The 27,893-nt window shown below is 45.2% G+C and overlaps 1 protein-coding gene across 4 annotated transcripts in view; it reads right to left on the bottom strand.

Annotated features, from left to right (window-relative positions):
• Nucleotides 1-1,070: 1,070 nt before the first annotated feature.
• Nucleotides 1,071-27,893, bottom strand: part of CLSTN1 (calsyntenin 1) — a 58,568-nt gene continuing 31,745 nt past the window's right edge. For 2 of the 4 annotated variants that reach the window (XM_033156238.1, XM_033156239.1), the window contains 15 exons: nucleotides 27,627-27,822; nucleotides 23,950-24,158; nucleotides 22,242-22,391; nucleotides 21,200-21,385; nucleotides 19,131-19,379; nucleotides 16,631-16,752; nucleotides 16,193-16,355; nucleotides 12,274-12,431; nucleotides 10,526-10,674; nucleotides 8,905-9,131; nucleotides 7,827-7,997; nucleotides 5,457-5,602; nucleotides 4,595-4,733; nucleotides 3,110-3,294; nucleotides 1,367-1,564 (listed from right to left, as the gene is read on the bottom strand). In XM_033156238.1, coding sequence (XP_033012129.1) covers nucleotides 1,367-1,564; nucleotides 3,110-3,294; nucleotides 4,595-4,733; nucleotides 5,457-5,602; nucleotides 7,827-7,997; nucleotides 8,905-9,131; nucleotides 10,526-10,674; nucleotides 12,274-12,431; nucleotides 16,193-16,355; nucleotides 16,631-16,752; nucleotides 19,131-19,379; nucleotides 21,200-21,385; nucleotides 22,242-22,391; nucleotides 23,950-24,158; nucleotides 27,627-27,822 — 2,648 coding nt within the window. Of the gene's footprint in view, nucleotides 1,565-3,109; nucleotides 3,295-4,594; nucleotides 4,734-5,456; nucleotides 5,603-7,826; nucleotides 7,998-8,904; nucleotides 9,132-10,525; nucleotides 10,675-12,273; nucleotides 12,432-14,041; nucleotides 14,093-16,192; nucleotides 16,356-16,630; nucleotides 16,753-19,130; nucleotides 19,380-21,199; nucleotides 21,386-22,241; nucleotides 22,392-23,949; nucleotides 24,159-27,626; nucleotides 27,823-27,893 lie in introns of all 4 variants that reach the window. The other 2 variants (XM_033156235.1, XM_033156237.1) reach the window with 2 other exon arrangements.

Raw genomic sequence — 27,893 nt, 5'->3', positions numbered from 1 at the left:
CAGGACCCAGAATGCAAGAGGCAGGACAGTTGGACACAGAAAAAGAGGGGGTCCATGAAGATGCCTTCATGGTCAAATCACTTTTTGCCTCCCCCCTCCCACAATGAAATATTAAAAATAAAATAAAAGGGGGAGAAACCCATCAGTAGAGTTGGGGCAGAGTGAAGATGGCAGTCTAATCCAATGCCATTGGATCATCGTTAGCTTTTCCTCTACATTAATTAAACTTGCCCCATGCTGCTGCTGCAGGAATTTTTTAGGGGGAGGAAAACCCAAAACATTATTACATCATGCGGCATGATTTCTGATTTTAAAGCCCTAGCATGGCTTGTGTCCCCCCTCCCCACTTTCCCTGTTTTCACTACCACAAATGACGTAATTACATAATTCCAAGATTATTTACAAAATATTAAAAAGTCTGTTAAATCTTCTAACATAGTTAACCTCATTCTGCCACTTTACACATGCACTAGAGTTCAGGAAGAGGAAAAGAAATGCATTTAAAAAGAAGAATCATCACAGGGATGTAACAAGCCACAAAATAATAATAAAAATAATAAATCCGACCCAAAAGTTTAAAAAAAGTTAATCTTTTTCTGAGAGAAGGATCCTGGCATTATTATTATTATTATTATTTTTACACTCAACCACCCCAACAAGAAAGCATGAGAAACGATGCCGGAAGCCTAGTGCCAGACCAAAAATAAGATTAAAAAAACCTCAAAATCATGGTCTAGCATGTGCAATGACTAGAGGGCTGGTCACATCCCTTAAATGAGATGACACAAGGAGTGTGTGAGTGAGAGAGACAGACAGACAGATAGCACAAGGCAGTTCCTTGCAGAGTACAGTGGTGCTCCGCTAGACGAAAATAATTCGTTCTACGAGTCTCTTCGTAGAGCGAATTTTTCGTCTAGCGAAGCGGCAATGCAGCGCGGAGCTTTTCGCACAAATTTTTTTTTTCCGTCTTGCGAGGCAGCCCCATTGACATTTTCGTCTTGCGGGGCAGCCTTCCGCTAGCAAATGGCTTTCGTCTAGCGAGTTTTTCGTCTAGCGGGGCACCACTGTAGAAAAAAAAATAATCCAGTCATTGTGAGGCGAGGGAGAAATAGGTACTAAATAAATTTCTAGAGGTGCGAGATTTTGACTGGCAAGATTAGCCAGGAAAGAAGAGACAGGACACCAGGACAGGGGGTTGGGGGGGGGGGGGTTGGTCAGCCCTGGGGGCCCAAGCGACTCTATTCACGCCATGGATTCTCAGGAGCGATGGAGTGGTTTTGCCGCGGAGTCTTCTAGGGCAGAAGAACAAAGGAGAGAGACAGAGAGACAGACAGAGAGAGACATACAACAGTGGAAGGAGCTGGGATCAATAGGTGAGCGTGGAGTCATCCCATTCTAGCTGCTGCTGCCTGTTCACGTTCTGCTGGTCCTCTTCCCGCTCCCCCTCCTCTTCATCGCTGCTCTCGGACTCTGCGCTGGTGATGTCGTCCTCCTCCTCCCCATCCTCGCTTTCCTCCTCATCCTCTTCCTCCTCCTCCTCACTGCTGTGCTGGTCCTCGTATGTCTGGCAAGGAAAACAAAGACACAAAAAAGGATGAATGGCATTGCAGCCAATGCTAATTCTACTTGGAGCAGCCCCTGCTAAAATTAAGAGAGGCCACTGGGCAGGGGTTGTTTTTAAGGAATAGCGCTCTGCTTGTTTGCTATCTGTATTTTAACAGATTTACCTTTTGTACCGTTTTAATTCTATTAGAGAATGATTACTTTTCTACTTACTGCCTTTTATATGATTCTAGCTTTTTGAATTTTATCTGAGTTGTTTCAGTTTGTGAATGCTGCCTTTAGTCCCAGTCAGGGGCGAAAGGCAGGAGATAAATAAGTACAGTAATAATAATAATAATAAAAACCAACTACTTAGATCAATTAGATTCAAGGGGTATATTCGGAGTAGATGTGTAGTCTAATATGACATAATAATGCAAGGCACCTTCTGTTGCAACTTTTAAGTGCCTACTGAAAACTTTTCTATTCTGCCAGGCTTAGGCAGGCAATTAAGAATCCACATTTCCACAATAGTTAATTGATGCCTGTTTTAAACCTTTGTTTTACTGATTTCACGCATTTTTGTTGCAAACCACTTTGATTTTTTTTAAATGAAAGAGTGGTAAATACTTTTATAAATGGGTAAGAAGGGCCATGCTGTTCTCACATTGGCCAACCAGATGCCCCAATGGGCAGCCCACAAGCAATGACCCATTGTGATGTTGTTGTTTTTTACTTCTGAGGCTTTCTACCCAAGTCCTTTCTTCTACGTCTCCTCTGGCTTGCTCTTCCCCACACAGGCAGAAAATACAAGCCCATGACTCCAGCCGAAGACCAACGCAGCTCCAAATGCAGGCAGGGTAATGCACCTCTCCTACAGAGTCCAGCGACAGGCAATCTCTTGTTCAGGGGAAGGAGAGAGCAGCTGAGTTCCAGAGTCTGGTCAGCCCAAGTAGATGTTTCATGCTGGCCAGGAGCCAGGAATGTTCAGGGAGAGAACGAGTTGAGGGGCTCTTTTGGAAAATTCAGTTGCCTCAAGATACAGCAGTTTAATGGATGTCTTGTGTTTGAGAGATGTCAATTGCTGGTGTGTTTGCCTGTACAACTTCCAAGAGCTGGCTCCCATTAGATTGCATTCCATTCAGGGATAAAGGCACTCAGGGAGAGCCAGTGAGGGGTGTGGCTTGGGAAGAGTCCTGAGGACCGGCCTGGAGGTCCAAATGATGTCCTTCCACCACCACCCTTTTTCAAATCAATTAGTGAAGGGTGAAATGCTTCATAAACTTTAGCATCAGGCCCGCCTCTCACATACAAGGCCTTTAAAGAAAAGCCAGAGGAAGATGCTGGAGCGCTGGTGGCAGAGGAACGCCAATGATGGGGAGGTAAGGGTGGGCCCCCTTGGAGGGCTGGCTGTAGAAGCTCAGCAGGCACGATGCAAACTTTGGACCACCTATTGAAGAATGAAGCCCCAGAGGAATCTGTACCCTGCCCTCTTGGATAAAGTGCAAGAGCGAAAGGAGGGGAGGAAACCCACACAGAGAAACCCACAACACCGCACAAGCCTTACCTCCATGGGGTTGACAGTAATGGTCAAGGCTGAGTCGTCCCAGTCCATCTCGTTCTCCTTCCCAGAATCCTGGTCCCGCATCGTCCGCTGGTGGGCAGCTCTGATCCGGAACACACCCAGGATGATCATGAATACTAGGAAGCTGACGCAGACCACAATCACAACAGTGGCAGTGCTTGGGACCACTAGGAGAGGGTTGGAAGATAGAGGCAGATTGCACAGTTAGATGGTCACAGAAGAGGAAGAAGCAGGCAGCACATGCCATGTGCTTCCTTACCCAGAGTGGTGAGGAGATCAGGGGAATCTTTCTAGGACTACTCAGGTTTTTTTGGAGAAGGAAGCACTAGAGAATCACACTATGTGCGTGATATGGGAAACCCCCCACCCCCAAAATGCTGCTTGCTCAGTTTGCATGTTTATAACATGTAGTTACAAAAAGGTGTACTAGTTCCCATGCAACCATACAGTCAGCTCCTCTACATTTCTGAAGCATAAGCTGCTCCTAACTTCTTCACTCCAACTTCCAATGCTATTGGTTCTCTTTGAGGCCCAGCCTCATGACAAGGCTGCTAAGGGGCAGAGGTCAAAAGGTGACTGGAACCCACAGTCTCTGGTTATGAATGCCCATCCCGGGCTCCCTTCACTGGTTTGTGAATTACAGTGGTGCCTCGCTAGACGAAAATAATTTGTTCTGCAAGTGTCTTCGTAGAGCGAATTATTCGTCTAGCGAAGCACCAATGCAAACCGCTTTTAGCGACGAATTTTTTTTTTCGTCTTGCGAGGCAGCCCCAGACTTTTTCATCTTGCGGGGCAGCCTTCCGCTAGCGAATGCCGTTCGTCTAGCGAGTTTTTCGTCTAGCGAGGCATTCGTCTAGCGGGGCACCACTGTATTCTGCCAGCCTCTTCCTGATTCTCCATTATTGAAACTGCCAAAAAAATGTGCTCTTGTTCACAGATGGCAGAGAAAGCTTAGCTCAGCTAATCTGATGCCCTCTGGATCTTTTGGACTACAATTCCCATCAGCTTCTCCCATCCCTGGGGCTGATGAAGGCTGTATTAAGTGTGTTGGGGCCAAGGAATGCCCACAAGTAACTCCACACAGTGTAACCTTTTCAGTGAAATCCCAACATCAGGGTTGGCAATCATTTAAAAAAGGAAAGCAAAAGCTCCCTCTTTCCTGAGAGCTCAAGGAGAAACAGGCTGTGATTCCTTTTTTCTTTTTTAAAATAAACGAAGGCTACTTTTAAAGAAATCTAGCAGGCTATCTGTGCCTCATAGGGAGACTTGAATTTCATATCCCCCAAGACATTAAGTGCTGCTCGGATGCAATTAGACTGATACATCAGCCACCTCTGGGAAGAGAGCCAGAGATCTGCCTCTACTCAGTGGCAAAAGAGCCTCTCTGAAGAGGATTTTATCTGAGTGTGTTGGAGGGGACAGAGCAGTCATCAAAGGAGGTTCATCCAAGGCAGGACGAGCCCTTACCTGAAAATCCTGGGTGAATGCTAGCCAGGTTGTGGCCAGAGAGGTCGACAAAGGAATGGTGGACGGGCTGGACAAACTGAGGCTGCGCTGCAATGTGGCTGGCATGGTCCATGGGGTTGGCAGTGTGGATCACGTTCACCTGGTGAAACAAAAGACAGGCGAGTGGGAAGAGAAAAGGGAAAATTAAATTTGGGATTAGCTGAGTGAAAACTAGCCCCCTCATTTCCGCATCCAATTTTCTACATACACCCGACTCATAATAGTAGGACCCAGTAGGGTCACCCAATGAAGCAGAATGGTGGAAAATTCAGGACCAGGATTTCAATGGCTATGAGCCACAATGACTACGAGGGCTAACTTCCATTATTGGAGGGAGGGTGCCTCTTAAGGCCAGTTTTTGAAAATTGCAAGTGGGGAGAGTACTGTCTTATAGGCCTGTGGTTGGCTGCTGTGAGACCAGGATAGCAGAGCGGATGGGCCTTTGGCCAGACCCATCAGCAAGGCTCTTTTCATGTTCAGCTGTAAGCCTACAAAAAGGGTCCAATATAATTTTCTGTATGGCAGATAGGGCTGTGACAACTGCTGTTTCAATTGACTAAAAAGGTGTTTCTGAATCAGTTAGCAGCTTCTTTTTAACAGAAGGAAAAAAACCATGGCTGACAAAATGCCATGTTAAGGGGCACCCTCTCCTTGCAGATGGACTAGCAGTTTGACTCTGCATGAGGCAGCTTCATATTTCAACTCGCAATGCACATTAGTTCTCTCTATGGCATTGGCTGGTGTTTCAGCTAATGGGCCCAGTTCCTCAGAACACCCCTAGGAGTCCCTGTAGAGCTCCCGAAGCCAACATTTGCTGACATACCTCCACTTTAAATTCATTGCTGACGTAGCGCCCGTTCAGCTCCGAACATACCAGCTTGAACTTGCGGTCAAACAGAGACACCGCATGCCAATTGCGGTAGCGAATCAAGTGCAAAACCTCCTCATAGCTGGCCATAGTATCAACCCCTAGAGGTAACACAAAATGCTGGTGAGGGGACTGGAGGGGAGCTCTCTCATATATATAAAAATTGCATTTTTATACAAAACATCCAAACTGCTACCTAAGTACCCCCACCCCACCTGAAATGTAGCCCCCAATACTGCTTACAGCAGAAACCTGTCAAGAACATGAAAAACATCAAAATTCTGGGGAGGTAAAAATGCCAATACAAAACCTTCAGCTACATAAGGTGCCTTAAACATTCCATACTGTATGTTAATTGAGGTGCAGGATTTACACCATTGTCTTTAATGTATACATATGTAATAAGAATAAACCATACTTTAATAAATTATGGTTCCAGAAATATTTTTAATAAATTAATGGAATAAATGAGGAAGTATTCCATTAAGCAGTTTCCTGTTTAACCCGAACTGGAAAAATATAGCAAATTATGGTTAATGGGTTGAAAGCAAGCCAAGACAGTAAGCTGTGGTTTGACGTTGCATGTTCCAAAGCTGTTGAACCACAGTGTTCTGGATCAAATGAAAAGGGAAACTACAGCGAATAGCATACTTCCTGGCTTGTTTGCAGCAGGGTTGGGGAACCTGTGGCTCTCTAGATGTTACTGGACTTGGACCCTGATTCCCGGCCATGCTGGCAGGGGCTGATGGGAGCTGGGAGTCCAACAACACCTGGAGGTTCACAGGCTTCTCCATCCCTGGTGCTAAAGGGGTCCACAGAACTGCCCTTTACCGTATCAGAATCATATGCCTATCTAACCAGTACCAATGCTTTAAACATCCCAGCTAAGTGGAAAGGAAGGGGACAGACACTCCGTGTCTGGCCTAACAAAAATGCCCCCTGCGCTTATTCTGTGGAGATTCTTGTGGCACTTGAATGCTGCCATTAAGGCAGAGCTGTCTTGGCTGATGAACGAGTGAGACACACTGCATTATCTCCAACTAAGTCTAAACCCCTTGAAATTAATGGAAGCAGGACTGACACTAGATACAGCCCACTGTTCTCTGATGAGAGATCAAGCCACCTTTGAGAGGAAGCATGGATGCCTTATTCTTGCTTTCACAAGAGGAACAAAGCACAAAGATACCTTTGTAAGAGAATGGAGGAGCTTAATTTTGCCTACAAATTCTCCTGAAAACCAAAGACCAGTTCCAAAGGTTTATGCAAACTCGTGGATCATTTAATAAGAATGTGTTTTGCAGATGTATATTGTTAAAAGTATAAATTTGTATAAATTTTAGGTTTTTTTGTAAAGCAATAATAGTTGCATACTATTATTTTCTGCAATATTCATTTATTTAAGATAAAACATGTTGATAATTTACATTAAAAACCAATGGTTTTGAAAAAATTATATGGAGCAATTAAGCAAACGGTGTACTAAACATAAACAATAAAACGCCACTCATTATGTGTTGCGTCAAAACATCACATTATACTTAATTACTTAGGTATAAATTGTACTAAATGCTTACATTTTGTGTAATTAATAAAATTATGCCTTATGCACAATATACATTGTACAGTGCACCATATTATATCATGCTTAGAATGTGCTTTTATGCATTACACTAAACGTCTATTTTGGTGCAAAGTCCTTCTTTGTCTCTTGTTTTGGGAATTTAGAGCGATTGTTCATTGTTGTTTTGATGGTAGCATCACGTCTTTTCTCTCCAATAAGTATCCTAGATGTTCTAGTAACCTCCTTCACTGCACGTTCAACCATTTGCGAATGGCACTTGAATTTTGGAATTGTTATGGAGTGGTCACAATATTTTAACAGTTCATTGTTTGTCAAGTTCCTGATTATTGGTGGCTCATATGTGTCAGTTTCTGACCATTTTATCATTTGTTGCCACTTCACTGCTTTAAAATCGAGGGTTGGCACTCGAAATGGACGAACTGGCTATTGCTCTACATAAAACCTAAAATTTATTTTTATTAGTTCACAATTTAACATACTGAGAATTAAATGAGTCAAATTCCTATGTTTTTATCACTCGTGGTGAGGCAAAATTTCAGTTTGTAGGAGCAGGGTCTAAATATTAACCGATTTGTCCCAAATTTGAAATTTAACTATGTTTATACCATACGCCTGAGATAAGATCAAGGGAGGAAACATTTTCATTTTTTTTTAATGACCCACCCTAATCTTTGGGGTATTTGCCTTATTAATGCAATTAGGGTTTCAAGCACATTCAGATACAGAGGAAGAAAGTGCAATACCGGTAATGATCATGCCCAGGTTGGAAGTGCTCATCTCCATCCCCTTCTGCTGCAGCCGGACCATGTCAACCTCCAAGCTCTCTTGCTCCTGGCTGAGCTCATCACCAACCACCGTGACCTCGCAGGTATCCAAGTTGTGCATGATCTCCTCAGACACCAGTGATTCTTGGACTGCAAAGGAGAGAGAGGGAGGGCGAGGAGAAGATCAGGAAGGCAGGAAAACACACACAGAGTCTTCTTTGCTTCCAAGCTTTTGCCAGACACAGGGCTCACCCATTTACCTAAGGCAGGGGTCAGCAACCTTTTTCAGCCGTGGGCCGGTTCACTGACCCTCAGACCATATGGTGGGCCGGACTATATTTTTTTTGGGGGGGGGGAAATGAACGAATTTCTATGCCCCACAAATAACCCAGAGATGCATTTTAAATAAAAGCACACATTCTACTCATGTAAAAACACGCTGATTCCCAGACTGTCCGTGGGCCTGACTGAGAAGGCGATTGGGCTACATCCGGCCCAAGGGCCTTAGGTTGCCTACCCCTGGCCTAAGGGCTTGCTTCAGGACTAGAATCTTGAATGTTTCCTACATTAGGAAGCTGCCTTAGACGTGAGTCAAGCATCAAGCTTAGTACAGTACTGCCTGTGTGACTGACACTGGCTCTCTAGGGCTTCAATCTCTACTAGCCCTTCATGGAGATGCTAGGAAAGGAACACAGGATCTTCCACATGCAAAGCAGATGCTCTACCACTGAGCCACGGCCCTTCCTTTAAGACATAGGAGGTGCCTTACACTTAATCAGACCATTGGTCCATCTAGCTCAATTCTGCCTGCACTGACCAGCAGCAGCTTCCCAGGGTTTCAAAGTCAAGGAATCTTTCCCAGTCCTACCTGGAGGAGCCATTGCCCCTTCCCCCAAACATTGACTGTTTCCCCCACCTTGTCTCTGCCCACCCCTATCCCAGCCTCTCCCCCCAAACCAAGTTTTTCTGATAATCCCTCAAAACGGGCTGTATCAGACCCTGCCCCCAGGCTACTAGCCCATGTATGTGTTGCACAAGCTAGGTGACTGGGCCTTACCTGTGGGGTCCTCATCTCCCTCCCCCTCTGGCTCAACCTCCCGTGTGATGGTGCTGATGATGCGAAGCTCAGGGAAGAGGGACACCCCTTCGGGGCTCTCGAACTCTGAAGCCGAGCGGGCAAAGTGGTTGATGCCACTCAGGCTGATCTTGGGCTCTTCAGGCTGCAGGACCATGATGTAGCCGTCCACAAAGGGGATGGCGATGCAGGCTTCATCGTTGGAACACCTGCCAAAAAAAGGGGGAAAGGTGACAGGAGCCGGTTACCATCAATGCCGGAGAGAGGGTGGTATCCCAGGAGGACAAGACACACAGCATAGGACTAAGTGTAAGAAAGAGGGCCTGTCTGAAATGTGGGCAGTGATCATCTTAGAAACCACACATCAGCTCTGCCTCTGCTTCTGAGCTGTCTCTATGCCAGATGGCGGTTATAACTACTATTTAAGAATTGGTGCCCAAGTTTGCTTTTTCCTCTCCTCCCTCCCTGTCCTTTTTGTGTCATGCTCTGCAGATTGGAAGCCTGCAGGCAAGGACTATGTTGTTTTAATTAATTGTAGGTAAGCCACGGTTCGGATAAAGAGGGGGGCACAAACGCTCTAAATAAAGATAAAACACGTGGGCACATTCAGAGGGTTCTCCTCTTAAGGACATTGTGTGTGTGCCACGTCCAAATAACAAGAGAGCAGCATCCTCCATTATGGAACTCCTTCATTCTCTGCTCAGTGGTGGCTCCTCATCTGTGGAATGCTGTCCCCAGGAAGACACGCTTGGTACCATCCCTTACGTGCTTTCAGTTGCTTGGCAAATATATTTTTATCCCCCCAGGCCTCTGCACCTTAGTTTGGGAGGGTGGATTATGTTTGGGGGACCCTCTTCTTCCCTTCATCTTTTCAATAGGGCGGGCAGAGTTGGGCTTGCCTTTCATGCATGCTGCTAGCGAGTAATTTGGGTTGTTTTTGTTTGCTTCCACAAGACACTTCAGGGCACTTTTCTGAAAAACTGGTTGGCATCTGTCTCTCTTGGAAGACAATGGAAGAGTGTTCCTTTGGGGGAGAAGTCAAACTGTTGAAAGGCTGCAGTGCCTTCTATGGCTGTAGAGACCGATACGAGAGAGACATAATTTGTTGCAGCTAGGGCAGATGAAGGCATCTAGTTGTGCTGTTGCAGATGCAACACGCGTTTCTTCTGATAACCATAATAATCTTACCCCTGAGATGTGGAGGCATCTTCAAGACAACAGAGTAGAGTTGGGACCACAAGGGTAATCTAGTCCAACCCCATCTATGGAATGCTCTCCCCAGGGAAGTCTGCCTGGCGCCTTCATTATACACCTTTAGGTGCCAGGCGAAAACGTTCCTTTTTAACCAGGCCTTTGGTTGATCTTATTGACATCCAACACCCTTTTAGAATGTGGCTTTGGGGGGGCGGTTATTGGGTTACTGCTTTTGGTTTGATGTTGTGGTCTTGTTGTGAACCGCCCTGAAACCTCCAGGTATAGGGCAGTGTAAAAGTTGAATAAACGACAACAACAACCCCCTGCAATGTGGGAATCTTTTGCCCAATGTGGGGCTCAAACCCACGACCCCGAATCTCATGTGGCTTGCTCCCAAAGGGAAACTCACTTCACGGTGCTTGTGATCTTGATCCTCCGGATCCCAGGTGTGGGGAACTGGCGGGAGTTTAGGTAGGCTATGTGCTGCATGGCCTTGTCAAACCGGTCAATGTCATCTCCTTCCAAGCTCAACACTGACTGGCTCGGGTTCATGTGGATCTGGAAGATAAGGCAGAGAGAAGAAGTGAGAAGGGGCAGCAGAGGCAGGGGCAGGAAAGAGATCAAACAGAGACAGGAAGGGGAAGGACAGTATCTTAGTGGTAGAGCATCTGCTTTGCATGCAGATGGTCCAGTTTCAATCCTAAACATCTACAGGTAGGGCTGGGAGAGACTCCTACCTGAAATCCTGGAGAGCTGCTGCCAGTCAGTGTGGACTATACTGAGCTAGATGGACCAATGGCCTCAGTATAAGGCAGCTTCCTATGTCCCTAGGTCTTTAGGGAAGGGCCAAAAGTCAGGGATCACAGAACCTGATTCTCCAGGTAGGACTGGGACTGTCCCCGTCTGAAATCGTGGAGAGCTGCTGCCAACCTGTGTGGACATTACTGAGCTAAATGGGACTGATTGTCAGACTGTATAAGGCAGCTTCCTCTGTCTCTATGTTTCTTCAACAGCTACTGCTTAAAGAGTAATTTATTAACCGGAATTTGCCTGCCTGCCCCCAATTAGCTTGAAAAAGTAGCAACACAATAACTGTGGGTGTGTTTCACCATCAAAGAAAACATCCTCAGGACCGGGCAGATTCCTAAGTCTCCGATAATCCATCTAATTCTGCATGCATATTTTCCATGCTGCCGCAACCCCCTTGCCACTGCAAGGTCGCAGTTCTCCATGCCTCAGCAAGTAAAGAGAAGAAAGGTGTATGGGGGTGGGGGAGAATTCTTCTCCCTCAATTTGCTTCTCCCAATACAAGAGAATTCCAAAAAAAAAATTATGGGATGATTATTAATCCCAGGCATGTAGGGAGCCACTTCAGACTAATGGCTCATCCAGCTCTATATACACTGACTGGCAGCAGCTCCCCAATAATATGGCAATTAAAACATAAATAATCCGAATGCATCTTCCATATTTATTTAGACCATTTTTACACTGCTTAATATATAATAAATGTCTCTGGTGTACAGAAAACTGAAGCAGCAACAAACATTGCAGTAATACACAATACAAGTTAAAAACAAACACATGAAGTGCATGTGCTGTGTGTGAGTGGCAAGTGTGTACCCATGTATGCACCGAACACATCCTTCCTGACCATGCCCAAGGCTTGAACGAAGTCCCTGGGCCAATAGGTTATGTTATTGCTTTTGTATACTGCCTTTCTGCCAAGGCATCCAAGGCCGAAATAAAAACGCTAAAATACATACAGTAGACGGTTTACAATACAGAGCAATTGGGTCCTCTCAGGCTGACTGGTGACAAAAGCCCACCCACAGCCTCCCAATGCCAGTCTGAGCATCCTGGATCCTGTCTTCCTGCAGGGCATGCAAGGTTTAAGTAGCCCCAGGGAAGATGGAGGAGTGGTTGCCCTAGCAGTTCAGCTCTGCCGGGAGCTCATGCTATCTGCTCCCTGGCCTTGATTTCCTTCTTTTAGGCGCCCCTGCTTTAGAGACACCAGGAGGTGCCGGGACAGACGTCATTCCTGCTCTCATTAGAGAAAGGAGAGGGGGAAGTGTGTGTGTGAGACACATAACATGTCATCCTAATTGATCTCTGTTCTGCCAATGGATCGAGGGTCCCTCTGATGCACAAGTTTACCTTCAGGCCTTTGCCGACGCCGTCTGAGGTCTGTAAATCCAGTCCTTCCTTGCAGGTGTAAAGGCAGTCAATCACCTTCTTGTTCTCCAGTTTACCAGAGCGGATCATTAAGCCGGCCAAGTTGCCTCGGAAGAACTGGGCCATGCGGAGCTCTCCACCTTTATGGAGCAAAGGAAGACATCTTGAGCATCACACAAGTTTGCTCTGGGGGTGTGTGCGTTTGTTTAAAGTGCCAAGTGTGCTTTTGTTCTTAAAACTGGCATGCGGGTTAGTTTAGTGCCCATTCTTGTGTTAACCTTGCAGGTATGTTCAAGCACAAAGGTGGGTGGGGGGTAGAGAACTCAAAAAGAACGAAAGAAGTCCATTCATGCAATAAATGTGGCTTTTGAGGCGAGGATGGAATGACCCTACTCGGTGCTGAAGGAAAGGGGTACAATCCTTTGGTCATCACAAACAGGATTTTCTCCCTTAAAGCAGACTCTTCAAAAGGCCAAGGCTACCTTCGTAGCTGCAGTACAGTAACTGCATCTCCCACTTAAATAAAATATTTACACAACAGTCCATCCAAGTAACAACCGCCACTCAATTAGACACCAGATGCAGGAAGATACCTCATGCGGAAGCAGTTTCCTTCTACTGAATGTGAGAAGCTGCCTCATACTGACTTGGAAAACTGGACCTTTCGGCTCTGCATTGACTAGCAGCAACTCTCCAGGGGTCTTTTCCAACCCCATTTGTCAATACCACAGACTGAACCTGGGGCCTTCTCCATGCAAAGTAAATACTCTACCACTGAGCTACTGTCCTTTCCCGAAGCTATTAGGAGAAGATGAAGCTAGGAAGACCAATCTTTGCATGGGCTATTCCAACACACCTCCTCTAATATGTTAACCATGACACACTTCTACAGTCTTTAAAAAAAAGGATGTTTTTTACTTTTTGGAACTATTGCTCTCATATGCACATACACAGAGTTAACCTATCAAGATCCACAGAAATTAATCTAAGATTTATTTAATTGGATGACAGCATTCTTCAAAATTAAGTATTAATTCTATTATTTAACAGTTCTCAAAAGCCTAGTTTTTAACTTCACCATTCAAGATGAGAATAATTAGAAGGTATTCTTCTGCCCTGTACAGCACTACATATAAAAGGTGCAATTTAAAATTAACGAAAGTCTTGGTTTAATTGTCTCAAGCAGAGATGTTAAATCCACCGAGCCATTTCTAACAGAACTGGAAATATCAGCTGCAATTCACAAGAGTTTTCCAGCTGTGTATGTAATAGACCCTCCCCAAACATATCGGCTGGCAAGTCATTCCAGTGCTTCCTCCATCCTCTTGTTATGGGACATGGAAATTTATAGAAGAGGCAGCTCTTCTGATTGACCATTCAATTCAAGGGAGCAATCTGCCGCCCAATGAGCACTGCAAGTGACCGTAACAACCTGCCCTCACTTTGCATGCAGCGAGGGCTGAACCATCAAAGCAACTGGCAAACGGTCTCATTTCAAAGCAGCCTCTTAAACTGCTTTTAATCTTGCAATTATCACCAATGGGAGATAAAAATAAAAGAACATTCAAGAAACAATCAAACAAGAAAAAAAAAACCAAGCAGCACAATGGAAGAAAACAAGCCCAGCAACACAATAATAATGTAGCTTCGATGGCCATAATGCAATGCTGGCATGTCATGCTATGTGTGAGATGAAGCGATATCTCGGCTTAGAAGTGAAACGGGGGGAATAAGTAAGAACACCAGCAACCTGCAGGGGTCTCGGTCGCTTTTTCTGTGTCATTCTCATTTCCTGTATATTCTGCAGAAAAGCAAGACGAAAGGATAGGAACAAGGAGAAGAGAAAAAGGAACCGGGTGGTTAGGACCTGGAGGTTTCTCTGACGCAGTGCACATGCCTTGGAGGACGTGCTTTGTTTATCAGATGCCCATCTCCCTCTCTGCATTCAGTATTCTCTCTCTCTCTCTCTCTCTCTCTCTCTGTGTGTGTGTGTGTGTGTGTGCACGAGCGCACACACACTCAACTCCAAAGGGAGACTAGAACAAGAGCAAGCGATGTTCTTAAATTCTCTCCCCTTCCTATATTGGTCCTCCCGCCAAGGAAACCCTTAGCCTGTATCAGGGAACTCCAAGAACACTGCAGAAGGACACTTTCCAGAGGGCACACTTGGAGATAGTTCTTCATGTGCGGCAGAGTGTAGCAGGGATGATGTGAAGGAACTCAGAAGGGGCATAAAAGGAAAGGGACAAATTAAACTGCAGGTTTCAGGTGAAAACCTTTCCCAGACCTACCAGGAGATGCTGCAGGGGCTGAACTTGGGACCTTCTGCATGCAAGGCAGGTGCTCTACATCTGCACTAGGACCCTTCCCTTGAGACATAGGAACACAGCAAGCTGTCTTACACCGTCTAGTTCTGTATTGCCAATGCTGACTGGCTGCAGCTCTCCAGGATTTCAGACAGGGGACATTCCCAGCCCTATCTATGATAGAGATGCCAAGGACTAAAGAATCTGGGAGCTTCTGTATGAAAAGCAGTTCCACCACTGAGCTACGGCTCTTTCCTGCTGGACAGAAGTTTACACAAAGGGAAGCATACAAATCTCTGTCTCCCCCCCCCCCCATAATGCAGTATAAGGTGGTGCATTTGATCTTACTACCTTCCTCATTCCACTACAGGTGTAAGCCTGAGCCACAGCTGGCTGGGGCATGACCCGCCAGGCCTGCTAAGCCTCGCTGCATAAGATGAAAGTGCAATCGCTTAACACACCCAAAGGGAACGGATAATTGCCTCTTAGGTACACCTAAGTGCCATTTTGACCATCCAAATCAGGAAGCACAGATAAAACCATTCTGAAAACCATCAGCACATGCCGACATTGCACCGACAGTGCTTCTAGGCATTCAGGAAGATTCCTCTGTTATTTATATCATTTTCACATTTAAAATTGCATTTCAAAAACTTTAAATATATGCCGGGAAATAGTCTTGCAGGATATAATATAGTTAGGGATTGTATTCTGAAGCTTACCCTGTTCAGAGTAAATCCACTGCAACTAATGGCCATGACTAACTTAGATTCATTTATTTTATTGGGTCCTACTCTGAGTAGGACTTAGCTGGATACTAATCCTACGAATAAATATGCCATTTATGGTGCTAACACCCCCTTCCCCCACCCACTTTTAGCCTAGATACAGCAGGTGTCTTCATTTGGTGATCTACATCCCTTCCTCCACTCTTGGGATGAATCCCGGAATCCATTTTCTCAAGATGCTGACAAGGGAGAGCATCAGTGGCCTTGAAGGCTGTGATTCAGCAATATGCATCTTCGAGGGAACGGCTGTTTAAACCTGCTTTGCATGTTAAAACCTACAGCTACTGCTGTGTTTCTTTTTATAGACATAAGCAGCAAAATCCTCCAACACACAGACACAGAGGGTAAATTACTCCGTCAAAATCCTCAAAACCAAGCGTGTGGCCCCAGAGGGAGGAAAACACAAGAAATTTAGCATTTATGTAAATTCTAACCAAGTTCAAGAGCACAACTTCTTCATTCCAAGGTGAGGTTTTCTCCACTGATGTTCTCAAGATTTACAACAAATGTTTTGCTTTTATTTAACTCTGCCAACAGACTGTGAGCATGCCAATCACTTGGGCTTCACAGACATCCCAATATAATTAGGAGGAGAGAGAACAGGCTGCACAATTAGCTTCTATGCATTCCCCATTGAAAATGCATTGCTATTTTCAATCTCCATCTGTTCTCTTGCACAGCCTCACTGCAGAGATGCAAGCTCAGTGGAGTTTGCCCACAAACTAGAACAGAACGAGAGTTCTGGACAAATGACCTACAACTATTCTGCCATTTTCGAGAAGCCTGCAGCTAAAAAAGGTAAGCTACCTTGCCAGCAGGCTCCGACCACCAGCTGGGATTCTATTTTGGAGGGATGAAGCGGGTAGTCTTCCGTCACTGATAGAGGGTCAAAGGAAACTCCGTCCACGTACAGGGTCACTGCTGGAAATTCAACATTGAGGACATAGTGATGCCATTCCTTGTCGCACACCTGGAAAAGGTACAAGAGTTTTTAAATGACAGGCGGGAGGGAGGGAACCTCCACTTTGCACCGGATGACTTCCTGTCACATCCAGTTCTTGATAATAAAAGCTAAATTTTGTCAAAGATACTGAAAGCAGGAGTGTTACTTTATCGCTACCCCATTACAGTTCCATAACAAACACTTCAGACGGCTGGCCTTTTACTACTGCAAACTGACATACAAAGACTGGCTATTGATCAGTCTAATATTACACCCAGGGCTGCCTCCTCTTATAAACCCACCTGGTTCAGCTTCCAGTGGAATTCTGCTGGTTTGTAACTCTGCCCCTCCGAAGGATCTTGGCGAAAAAGGAACCCGAGACGGCAATTGTGCACATAGAGGGAATAGTGGTGCCGGTTCATATCTGTCCCAAGAAAGAGCAGGAATGTGTTACCATTTCCCTTTCCTCCAGTTGTAAAGCTAGTGAACGTTTGGATCCTGTTATACATGTTACAATCCAGCACATTCTTGTCACAGCGTAAGCATGGGATGGGGAACCTTTCCAGCAGGTGGGCTAGATCCTCATCTCCACACCCCTTCTGGGATAAATCTGATGGGTTGGTGGGACCCCCCGCCTGGGAATCACCTGCTGTCACAGAGACATCCAGCAACGCTGTGCTTTGAAGCTCCGATTGTCAGGACTTCAAAGCTGCCTGAAAGCCCTTTTGCAAGAAGCCCCATGCTGCTGTTTAAATTTCAGAAAACTGCTGTGTCAAGAGTGGGGCAGGGCTGCTTGAATGAGGGCTTTTAAACAGCCCTGCACTCTGCTTTTTAGATGGTTAAGCAGCAGTGCCAGGAAGGAGAATGCAGCTGCCTTACTCCAGCAAAGGAACAATCAGAAGCTCACTTTAAGCTCTCAAGTTTATCTTTGAAGTCTTGGCCTAACCTGCCCCACACCTGACATCAGGTATGACGGCAAGGTGTAGGATGGGTAGGCGTGGCTTGCCCCAAAATACCATGGCCTTGCAGGCCAACTCTGCACCCTTCTGGTTGAGGGTTCCCCATCCCTGCAGTAAAGGGAGGTGCTTAGCAAAAAAGGATGCAGGAGGCCTAATCAAAGGGAGACCATTTCTGTGGCAGAAATGCCTCCCCTTAGGGCAGTTCCATAGTAATTGCTCTTTGACAGTCCAAGACATTTCAGGAAAATGTCCGCTTCTCAACTAATGGCTCAGCCAAATTTTGCACAGAGGTCCAATAAGAAGAAATAGGCAAGCACTGAAGTGAAAGAATAAATGGCAGTATTCTGGTTTGCTAGTCTCGTGACAGCCTTCAGCCTGGAATTTGGAGTCGGGGTGGCTTTTCACACAAGAGCACCCCTGCTTCCCCATTCAGTGTGAAAGGGACCCAGAAAAGCAACTTTGCTGATAAGGGTGCACGGATTTAATGACAGTTCTCCTGTGCTGAAAAGCATGGAATTAGTATCTGGGAAAGGGTCTGAATTACAATGGATTTCAAGAGCACAGGCTTGCTTGACAAGCTGCAAAAAAATCCAGATTGTTCAACAATAGTTGGCCACAGAGTTCAGGTTTTTTTTGGAGCCCTCTGGGAGGAAGGGGCAGAAAAGATTCACAACGTCCCAACACCAACATGCACTGGGGTATGCGTTCACATGAATCCATCTTTAAGCCACTACCACCAAGATAAGAGAAAACTGTCATGTAAATCTGCTGTACTCAGGAATCAAACTCTCTGTGGCCGAGAGCATCCTTCTGCAGAACCACATTCAAGAATGAATGGAATAATTCACCCATGTTTTAAAAGCTTCATCTCCAACCTAATTATTTTCAGAGTCCCAGATGATCTCTTTTTAATTAAGGGAAACATCTTAAGTTGGCCTTACCCCAATTCTTTTAAGTGAAAGCATGGAAGTTTCTGCTTGAAGAGAGCACTTTTGAACACGGCCAGCTTTTGACTGATAAGCCTTGATCTTTTCCCCTTATTAAGTGGAGACTGATCAAAAAGGAGGAAGAGGCCCTTTCCCAAGGTGTCCTCCAGATGTTGTTTGCTAGACTGCCGGGGGCTGATGGGAGCTGCAGTTCAACATCATCTTGGGGAAGGCTAGGTTAAGCTTTGGGAGATCAAAGTTTTAGTTGCTCGAAATGGCTGCTTCAGCCTCAAGATGACAAGACACGCAATTCCTTTCTGCACTGTTGAGGTGCAATGTACAAAACCCAAATGTACAAATGTACAAATGTACAAATGTACAAAACCCAAACATCTCCTTTGTCTCAATACCACCTTCCAGAGTACTGTTGGTATCGTTCAAAGACTGATGTTATCGACAAAGAAATCGGGGAGGGGAAATGCAGGACGGAAGAGAAAAACATGTTTTCCCAGAAAATGTCAATCAAGACTTGTGCACTCCGTTCATTTTTTATGAGCATACTGAGGGATTGTATTGCAACATGTGCTGGAGAAAACTGGAAAGCGGCAGCTCCCACACTTCTGACTGCCACTAACATGGAGAATCAGATATATTTACTCACCATCACCAACCCTGCCCCTCACCCACACCAAACACACAAAATCAGAACAGACTGCAGCATCCTTTGCCATATTATAATGGAATAGCAATGGTGAGCCATGGGCAACCATTCTTACACTGATGCAATCAGGTTCTCCCTCCCTCCAGCTCACAGAATCTGGAATGTTTGCTAACGTTCCGTGGCATTGCAATGGTTCAGCCAGTCCTAAAAGCCCCCCTTTTTTAGCCCAAGGGTTCCCTTCCCCACCCGTTCCAACCTGTCTTGTCTGAGTTGCAGATGATGGTCTCCTTCTCCCTGGCCCCAGGCCCATGCCTCATCCACACCGAAATCACAAAAGGCTCTTTCATGTTGACGGTGACAACGTTGTCTGGGACCTTCACGGCTTGAGTGCCATTGAACTCGAAAACCTGGTCGCTGTCATGGCCGTTGTCAGTCGGAAGGCCTATTGTCCAGTTTGCCGTACTGCTCGGAGGAGGAAGCAGCTCAGCCGTGCCAGAGGAAGCACCTGCAATTAAAACCATCAACAATGTCACAGCAGACTGCCAACAGAGGAAACACGTGTGTGTGTGTGTCATCTGTTGTTAGGGGAAAATGCTAGGCTTTCACAGAATTAGCAGCAAGAATTCAGAGTCAGCATTGTTTGCTAAACTTCCACTGTAGTGGAGCTAGACAGATCCCCACAGCTTTAAAAATGCCCCCTCCTCATTTAACGCACTGGCCAATATCCAGGTTCCACTGCCTTCAGTATCTCTGCACTTTTGTGTTGAGAACTGCATTATGCTCTAATGGCGCTTCTCTTGTTGAGTTCTTGCTTCAAATTGAAGAAGGATCCATCACTATTTACAGCTCCCTCCTCTCATATGGCTTCTGTCATCCAATCCCTCAAGCTCAGCCTTCCATGAGTCATCACTGCTGCTGTTGCTGCTGCTGCACTCAGAGACTGTTTAATTCTCAGGAGCAAGGGAAGGGACCAAACCCTGCCCTAACAATTGCCATCGTTGCTCGTTCCCTTGGAGAATGTTCGGCTGACAGGAGCCATGGAGGAAGACCAAAGCCATCTCTCAAGAGCTTACACTGGGAATTGTTCATAAGGATACTGACACCATGCTATGCAGCCAAGATTGGCTCTGATAGGAGCTTACAGTTAAGAGAGAATAATACAACACTATTAGGGATATAGGTGCAGGTTTGCACCTGCCTCTTCCGGCCTTCTGCACTGTTTATGGCCTAGTTCTGGTCTTTCCCAGAGGAGGCAGACAGCAGGAGAAGCTGTGAATAAAGACTTGCGGGCTAGCTGATGGTGAATAGACCAACTCACATGCAACAGATAAAGACTGCTATAATATCACACTGATATTTCATGCCAATGGTGATGTGCATTAGCCACTTTCAGCACACCAATAAAAAAGGGAGAGTTATAAACCAGTAACACAAATAAATGAGTTACCCTTTCTGGTTTAAAGGCCACATGCTAAAGGGGAGTGCCCACCTTCCTCCACCTGTGGTTTGTCAATGCTTACGACAGGGATGGGGAACCTCAGGCCCGGGGGGCCAAATGCAGCCCTCCAGGGTACTCTCTCTGACCCATAGGACCCTCTCCAGGCTATCCTTCTCACTGGTTTTGCTTCTCACACTCACTCAGCGTTTTTGCCTGGCTGGAAATGTGTCTTTTGGCTCTTTGCTTGCATGGAAGGGGGACAGAGAAGTGTGCATTTGTCTGTCACTTGAAGAACAAGTTACAGACACCAGATGAAGTATCTGCTACTTTTATTAAGAATAGTTACTTCCATCCATAATATTTATTCTAGTTCTATTATAGGGGCAGATGAGGCTCGTCAACCTGGGAAGGTAGCCCATTTAGGAGAAATAAAACTTGTGGAATATCTTCAGGAGAAGGAAAGACTATGGAATAAACTCTACAGAAATCCGAAGTGCAGTCCCTAAGATGGTTGAATGGTGCCTTGTCCTTCTGGCAAGTCCTGCAGGTAAGTTGGTGCCAAATGTATTGCTCCGCAAGAGGGGAGTCTTGTTTTCTGGGCAACCCAGGTCCCCCAGACTTGAACCCTATGGAGGTCACTTCAGTGCTGCTGACTCAGCCGTCTGACTTTACTCCTGGAAATGCACTCTCTGTTGTCTCTCGAGACAGACGGATGATAACAGCAGCAAAATTGTTGAATTTTATAAAGTTTTAAGATTTTAAAAATACTGATTTGTGTGTGTGGGGGGGGTGGTTATGCAGATTGTGCACTGACTATTTGAAATGAGATAAAGATAAAAGGAAGGCGTGGATTTTCGACAGGCCTAAGTCAGACCAAAGGAACTTACCACAGAGCCTGTGAAGGGATTTCTCAGAGTAAGTATCTCGGTCACAGCCCTTCCCGATATGGTTGGTCTCCAGCTCAACTGTGGCCTGCACTGAGGTGATGGGCTCATCGCATGTCTCCAGATGGATGTTGGGGAAGAGAGCGAGGGAGCCAGTTCCAGGTTCGTACTCCATTCTTTTGCTCCAGCCTGAAGTCATAAATGGAGGGGGTAGGGGAGAACAGTAAAGATCCATTAGCAAACCCTGCTACCTCAACCAATCCAATTTTAAAAGAAAGCAGAGAATATAAAGTAGTACAAAACCACAGCCTCAGAAGAACAAAGGTGATGAGTTAGGAACTATAAATATTTTACTTCCTATTACAACCGGGCCTGAACTGAGAACTGAAATGGGTCCAAATGATCTTTTTCTTCCAAGAGTAACTGCAATTACCGTGCCACAACCCTCTCAAACACCTTTCCTAAAGGGAGGGAGGGGTAGTATTGGGAACTGGGTGGTAGTTGTCTTCCATGTGACACTGCCAGCCCTTCAGATATTTGAAGGTGGCTATCATATCACCTCTTAATCTCCTCCTCTCCAGGCCAAACATACCCAGCTCCCTCAGTTGTTCATCACAAGGCTTGGTTTCCAGACCCTTTATCATCTTTTGTTTCCCTCCTCTACACACAGTCCCAGCTTGTCAATATTGCTCTTAAATTGTGGTGCCCAGAATTGGACATGAAACTCCAGGTGGGGGCAGAACAAGACAGAACAGAGCGGTACTGTTACTATTTTCAGGAGTGGTCACATCACTGCCTCATTCAGGATGGCCAGAACCCCACTTCCCTCTGCAAGGGTTGAATAGACCCTGGATCCACCAGGCCTAAACCCAGATTGAAGTGGATCTAAGTAAGAAATGTCTTCCAGGGACACCTACAGCTGCTCTGTCAACACTCTCAACACCACCTTCTCCCCCCCCCAAAAGGGTACTAGCAATGGGCACTGGAAAGCATTTCAGTGCTGTAACACTGCTTTGGCTGGGTGGGTGGGGGGAACAGCACTAACCTTGCCAGCCTGGCTTGCATGTAGGTTTAATGCTAATCTTCACCAGCACATCCTCGGCAGCTCTCTTCTTCCCGCAGTCATAGGCCGTCACGGTGAGCTTATACTGGTGCTCCTTGCCATAGTTCAACTTCTCTGTGTTCTTAATGTAACCTGACAGCGGGAGGAAAGTGTTTGTGGGGTTTTTAATACAAACAAACAAACAAACAAACAAACAAACAAACAAACAGGTGCACTGAAAAGGTTGAGGGGGTGGAGAAGCTGTGAATAAAAATTTACTTGGGATGCCTATGCCATGTTATAGGAGAATTTTCTTGGCGAATGGGTTCTGGAAGCAGTGGGAACACATAGGGAATCAACAGAAAGCAAACCAAAAATGCACGCAGAAAATCCAGTTACAGATATCTGAAGAAGTGTGCATGCACACGAAAGATCACACCAAGAACAAACTTAGTTGGTCTCTATGGTGCTAGGATTTTTTTTTTAATTTTGCAGAAAATCCAGTATTTATTTTTATTTTGCCATCAAATCTTCTGTGCTAAAGAGTGTTTTGCAGTGCTCAGCCTACAGTATGCTGTAGTGCTTAAAAGTGCTGGACTAGGACTTGGGAGAGACCAAGGTTCAAATCCCAGCTCAGCTATGACATGTCACTGTATCTCAGCCTAACTTGCCTCACAGGATTGTTAAGGGAATTAAATGAGGAGGGGAAGAACCATGTATACCACTTAGAGCTCTTTGGGAGGAAAAGGTGGGATACAAATGCACTAGATAAATAAACAAGACACTAACCAAGCAGTTGTGCCTCATGCATGAAGTGAACTTAAAAGAGTCCAGGGCACTCTAGAATGCGGGTTCTCAAAAGTTGCTGCAGACCACTCATTGGGGACCTCAATAGATAACTTAATGCACCTTTTTTGTTCCGTAAATTAAAGGATGTGTGTGTTTTAACAATGTTTTTCGGTCTACAGCTCCAGTGTCACAATAAAACCGCTGAGAAAATTGCAGGCACTAGGCCTTTTTTTAGCCTCTTCAACAACCTGGTCCCGGTCAAAAAGCAGCCTCAATCCCAGTCATCAGAAAACGGAAGGAAAAAAAAATCCATAAAATGCAGGACCAGGTACAATTCTGCAAGCTTCCTGGAGCCCATCAGAATGGAGCTCATGGTCCACCAGCGGTTTGAGAACCTCTGCTGTGGAATGCGTCCATCCCTCCCCTATGACTTTTCATCACAGGGCAGGATGGGCAGCAGAGAGACATTAAGTCTTTTTGGAACTTTCCTTAGACACACCTGATCTCCTATAGTAGCCTATGACAAGCACACGACTAGCTCCAAAGCTCTCCAGAACAAAGTTTGAAATACTCCTATTTTGTAGGCTGAAAATTTGAAGCACCAACGAAAAGAGGTATTTTCTACTGTTGCATCAGTGATGAGGAACATGTGGGTCCTCCAGATGTTGTTGGACTACAATTCCTATCATCCCTGATCACTGGCCATGCTGGCTGAGTCTGATGAGAGCTCGTAGAGGGCAACAGATTCCTCATCCCTCATTTGTATCTAGTATAGGGTTGCCACATTTCCAGACAGTTGTTGAGCTTTTCTCTCCCTCTAAAATCTCAAAAAATAAATGCCAGGTTTAAATGCATTTACGGGACAGGGTGAAATGGAAACTACCCCTGTATAAACACACACAGAGTCAACGGTCCTACTTACCATCCTTGTCAATAGCAAAGGGAACATCTGGTGTGACGATTTCATAGCTGCAGATCTGACTGAACTGGGGAGAGCAGTCGGCATCCACCGCTTCCACTTTCAGGATGTTGTCATACCTCTTGCCCTCAATAACGGCGGCTTTGTAGGACTTCTCTTTAAACACCGGGGCATACTCGTTGACATCGTTCACCTGGATATGCACCGTTGCTCTGGAGACAGAGTAGCAGCCCATTATTGGCATTCAGCACAGTCAAAACAAACAGCAATCAACCAGTTATGGTTTATAGAATACTATTAGTGTTCCAAAAAGATTCTGTAACTCCGAACCTGCACGTTTGCCTTTCACCCCTGTATTTTATAGTGACGTTTTTAAATGTTATAAGCCACCTTGAATTCCAAACTAGGAGAAAGGTGGAATATAAATACATTAAAATAACAGCTGTTGTTATTGAAACACAGAGGGTACTGATGTGTGGGTAGATAAGGAGTCCAAGTCCGAGGTGCGATTTCAACCAACTGCCTATTTTATCTTTCTAGCTATTCCAGTACACGGGAGAGTAATCAAAATGCAGCTTGTTTGTATTTTAGATCAACCCACAGGAAATCATCCACTGATCCCACACTCCCCAGGGCTCTTCTATCTACTTGGGCAAAGGCAGACACCATGCTGCCCTCCATCCAAGTTGGTGGCCATCACTGCCCCCTGTGGCAGGGGACTGCATAGTCTAACTATGCACTGTGGGTTCCTTGCAGAGCCAAGTTGCTAAGAGTCTTGCTGCAATGCAACATCTGGAGGACACAATGTTGGACTACCTCTGTACGAGGGAGGAAGACACAGATGGAGTGCTATCATTTCCCCATCAGAGGACGAGCAACACAGCTGTCTGCAGTTTTCAGCTTCAAGCACCTAGGAGTTACATGCCTGGCAGCAAGCAACAGAGCAGTTTCAAGAAGGCACAATGGGGCAAAGGAACAAGTAATGCCTTGCATCTCTAATGCACATTAAACAGAGATAAAGAAGAATAGGGTCTGCAAGGCACTCGCTGTCCCTCCATGTAACATCCAAAGCTACTCTCATGTCTCAGGCTTTGCAAATGTGGTGTCAGTCATTTATTTTCCCTACTATAAATGGCATCTAATGAATCACGGGAACTGAATAAAGACAGGGCAATTGGCCTGGTCAGCCAGATTTGATAGCTTTTATTACAACTCAAGATTTATTGAAGTAAAGGCCAAGTGAGCTCATTTCTTAAAGGCATGAAAATTTGCCACCATAAAGATGACTACAATAGCTTATATTTAATAGGAAAACCTATAAAGAATATCTGAGACTGCCTCTTGTACTCAAAAGTTATTACAAAAATGTGTGACCCTTATCAGTAAGCAAAACACAGAATAAATCAATAGGGGATTGAGCTTTGGGAATGCAAACGCTGTCTGGATCACCAGTTTCATTTTAAAAATAAATAAACATTATTATTTCATACAATCGAACACCAATATTTAAAGCCTTCAATTTCAAAACTTGCATAGAGTTAAATAATTTTATTATTACAGAGCTAGAATAAATATAAGAGTTAAAAAGGATACTTGGGGCTTTTGACTTTTCCTCATTTGTATTAATTTTATGTCCTCATAAACACATGTAATCAATTCCCTGTCCTGAAATTCCCATCTCTCTTGAGATATTAAGTTACTTGGTTCCATGGATTTATGCTCTCTCTCAGCTTCTCTACCCCCATAGCATATCTGTTAGCTTACCAATATTTGACTTCTCCCATGCTTTATTAGATATAGTTTATTAGGCTTCCGTTTTCCACCCCACACCTTTGCATAAAGTATTCTAGCCACTGAAATTATGATATACAGAGCGTCAGTCTCATTCACACAACAGTTTTCTTTTCAGCGGGAGCCTAAGTAGGTGTACAAAAAGATCCACTACATATTTTGGATTCCTTGAACCCACTGTTTTGTTTCCCATCAATGAACAAATGCTTTTGGCCAGCTTTGCGGACATATGAAAGAGAACAGTGATGTATAAAGACTCTGCTGTGTGCTGGAAAGGGGGGAATTTTTGCATGCCGTGGAAAAAAATGGGGTGCTATGTATACTGCACATCCAGGATGGGCCTGTTCCATACGACATATTTAAAGGGTCTACAGCATCAGGGCCCACTTCTGTGTATTGGAGAAGAGCACTGATGCTTTCATTCATCCATTCCATTCTTAGGCTGCCCATCAAGCAAAGCCTTCTGGACCATGTTAAGAGGCTGGAGAGCAGCTCGGTGTCAGCAGCAGCACTCTACTCTGTCCAAGCTGTACAAGATATGCTCAGGAGCAAAACCAAGAGGTACACCTTAGAGAATGGGATATGACTACGGATTTAGAGATCTAAACCTCGTTCCAACCCAATACGCATCTGGCTCTTTTAGCCATGACAGGTGTATGTATTGAATCCCTTTAATCTGTCTGGTCCTGCTGTAACCAAGTACTATGAAGAGGCTTTGTGTGTGCTGATGACATTAAGCTCTCTAGGGAAGAGGGTCAGTGGATTCTGGGTGGGAAGGGGTACCATTGTTTTTTAGTTCTGAATACAGTACGGTTTTTATTCTGTATATTTTCTGTGTTTATCCTGAAACTCAATAAAAGTTAAATTTAAAAAACAAAGTAATGCAATACCAGTTTTGGGGTGGCATTTGGGAAAGGGCCATAGCCTAGTGATAGAGATCCTACTTTGCATAAAGAAGGTCCCAAGGAAAGATCAATCCCTGGAGTTTCCAGATAGTGCTGGAAAAGACTCCCTTGCCTGAAACCTGTGAGAGCCTCTGCCAGTCAGTGAAGACAATAGTGAGCTAGATGGAACAACTGGTTTCACCTATTAGGGGAAACACACAGAACTGCAGTATTTTAAGCACAGAAATCTTTGGATTTATGCATTGCATTTAGGGAAGCCTAAGGGAAAAAGAAAATCTCTAATAATTTTTGTCAATGCTCAAGCAGTGATAATGATGCAGAATAGACTTCCCTATTTTCATCTGAGGAATGTTGGAGGGTATAGTCCAGGCTTCCTCAACCTGGGCCCTCCAGGTGTTTTTGGCCTACAACTCCCATGATCCCTAGCTAGCAGGACCAGTGGTCAGGGATGATGGAAATTATAGTCTCAAAACATCTGGAGGGCCCAGGTTGAGGAAGCCTGGTATAGTCCACACTGACTGGCAGCAGCTCTCTGGGGTTTCAGACAGAGAGTTTCTACCTCAGCCCTATCAGGAGATGCTGGGGATTGAACCCAGGACCTTCTGCATGCAAAGCAGATACTCTACCACTGAACATACCTTTATTTACCTCTTTCCCTCCTACCCCACGTTTATTATTAAAACCCAAATCATTGTTTATGACTGCAAATGGCCTTGAATGCACTGGCAGCTTATGAATGTGGCAGAATGATTTTAATCAAGAAGGTAATGTATGAGCAGATCAATGCAATTTAGGGTCCGAGTGCAGCTGGGAACACTTCTGGTACCAAGACCACCCATTGAGCATCTATCACTGTCGCCAGCCAGTTTTAATTCATTCATTCAAGGGCAGACTACAAAGAAGAAGAAACCGCATCCTGTCAGGGGAGGAAAAAGAGGGCTAAATCAGAGCCTCCCACCTCCCTCTCTCCCACGCTGTACTTACTTGTGGGATTTCTTCATATTTGCTCCGTCTGGGCCCTTCCCACAATCATAGGCCTGGATGGTGAACGTGTAGTCCTTCTGCAGCTCACAGTCCAGTTTCTCTTTGGATCGGATCATCCCCTCCCCGGTGGATTTATCCACCACCACCGCTTCAAAAGGGACATTTTGGCCATGGATTTTAAACCCACAAATCTCACCTATGAGATTCAAAATAACTCCAGTTAGCATTTCCAGGTAACAAAGCATGCACAGCGGGGTGTTCTTTTGT

The sequence above is a fragment of the Lacerta agilis genome, chromosome 8 (assembly GCF_009819535.1).
Source record: "Lacerta agilis isolate rLacAgi1 chromosome 8, rLacAgi1.pri, whole genome shotgun sequence".
NCBI lineage: Eukaryota > Metazoa > Chordata > Lepidosauria > Squamata > Lacertidae > Lacerta > Lacerta agilis.
The sequence above is the reverse complement of the archived record's forward strand: the minus strand, read 5'-3'. Positions and strand labels throughout refer to the sequence as shown.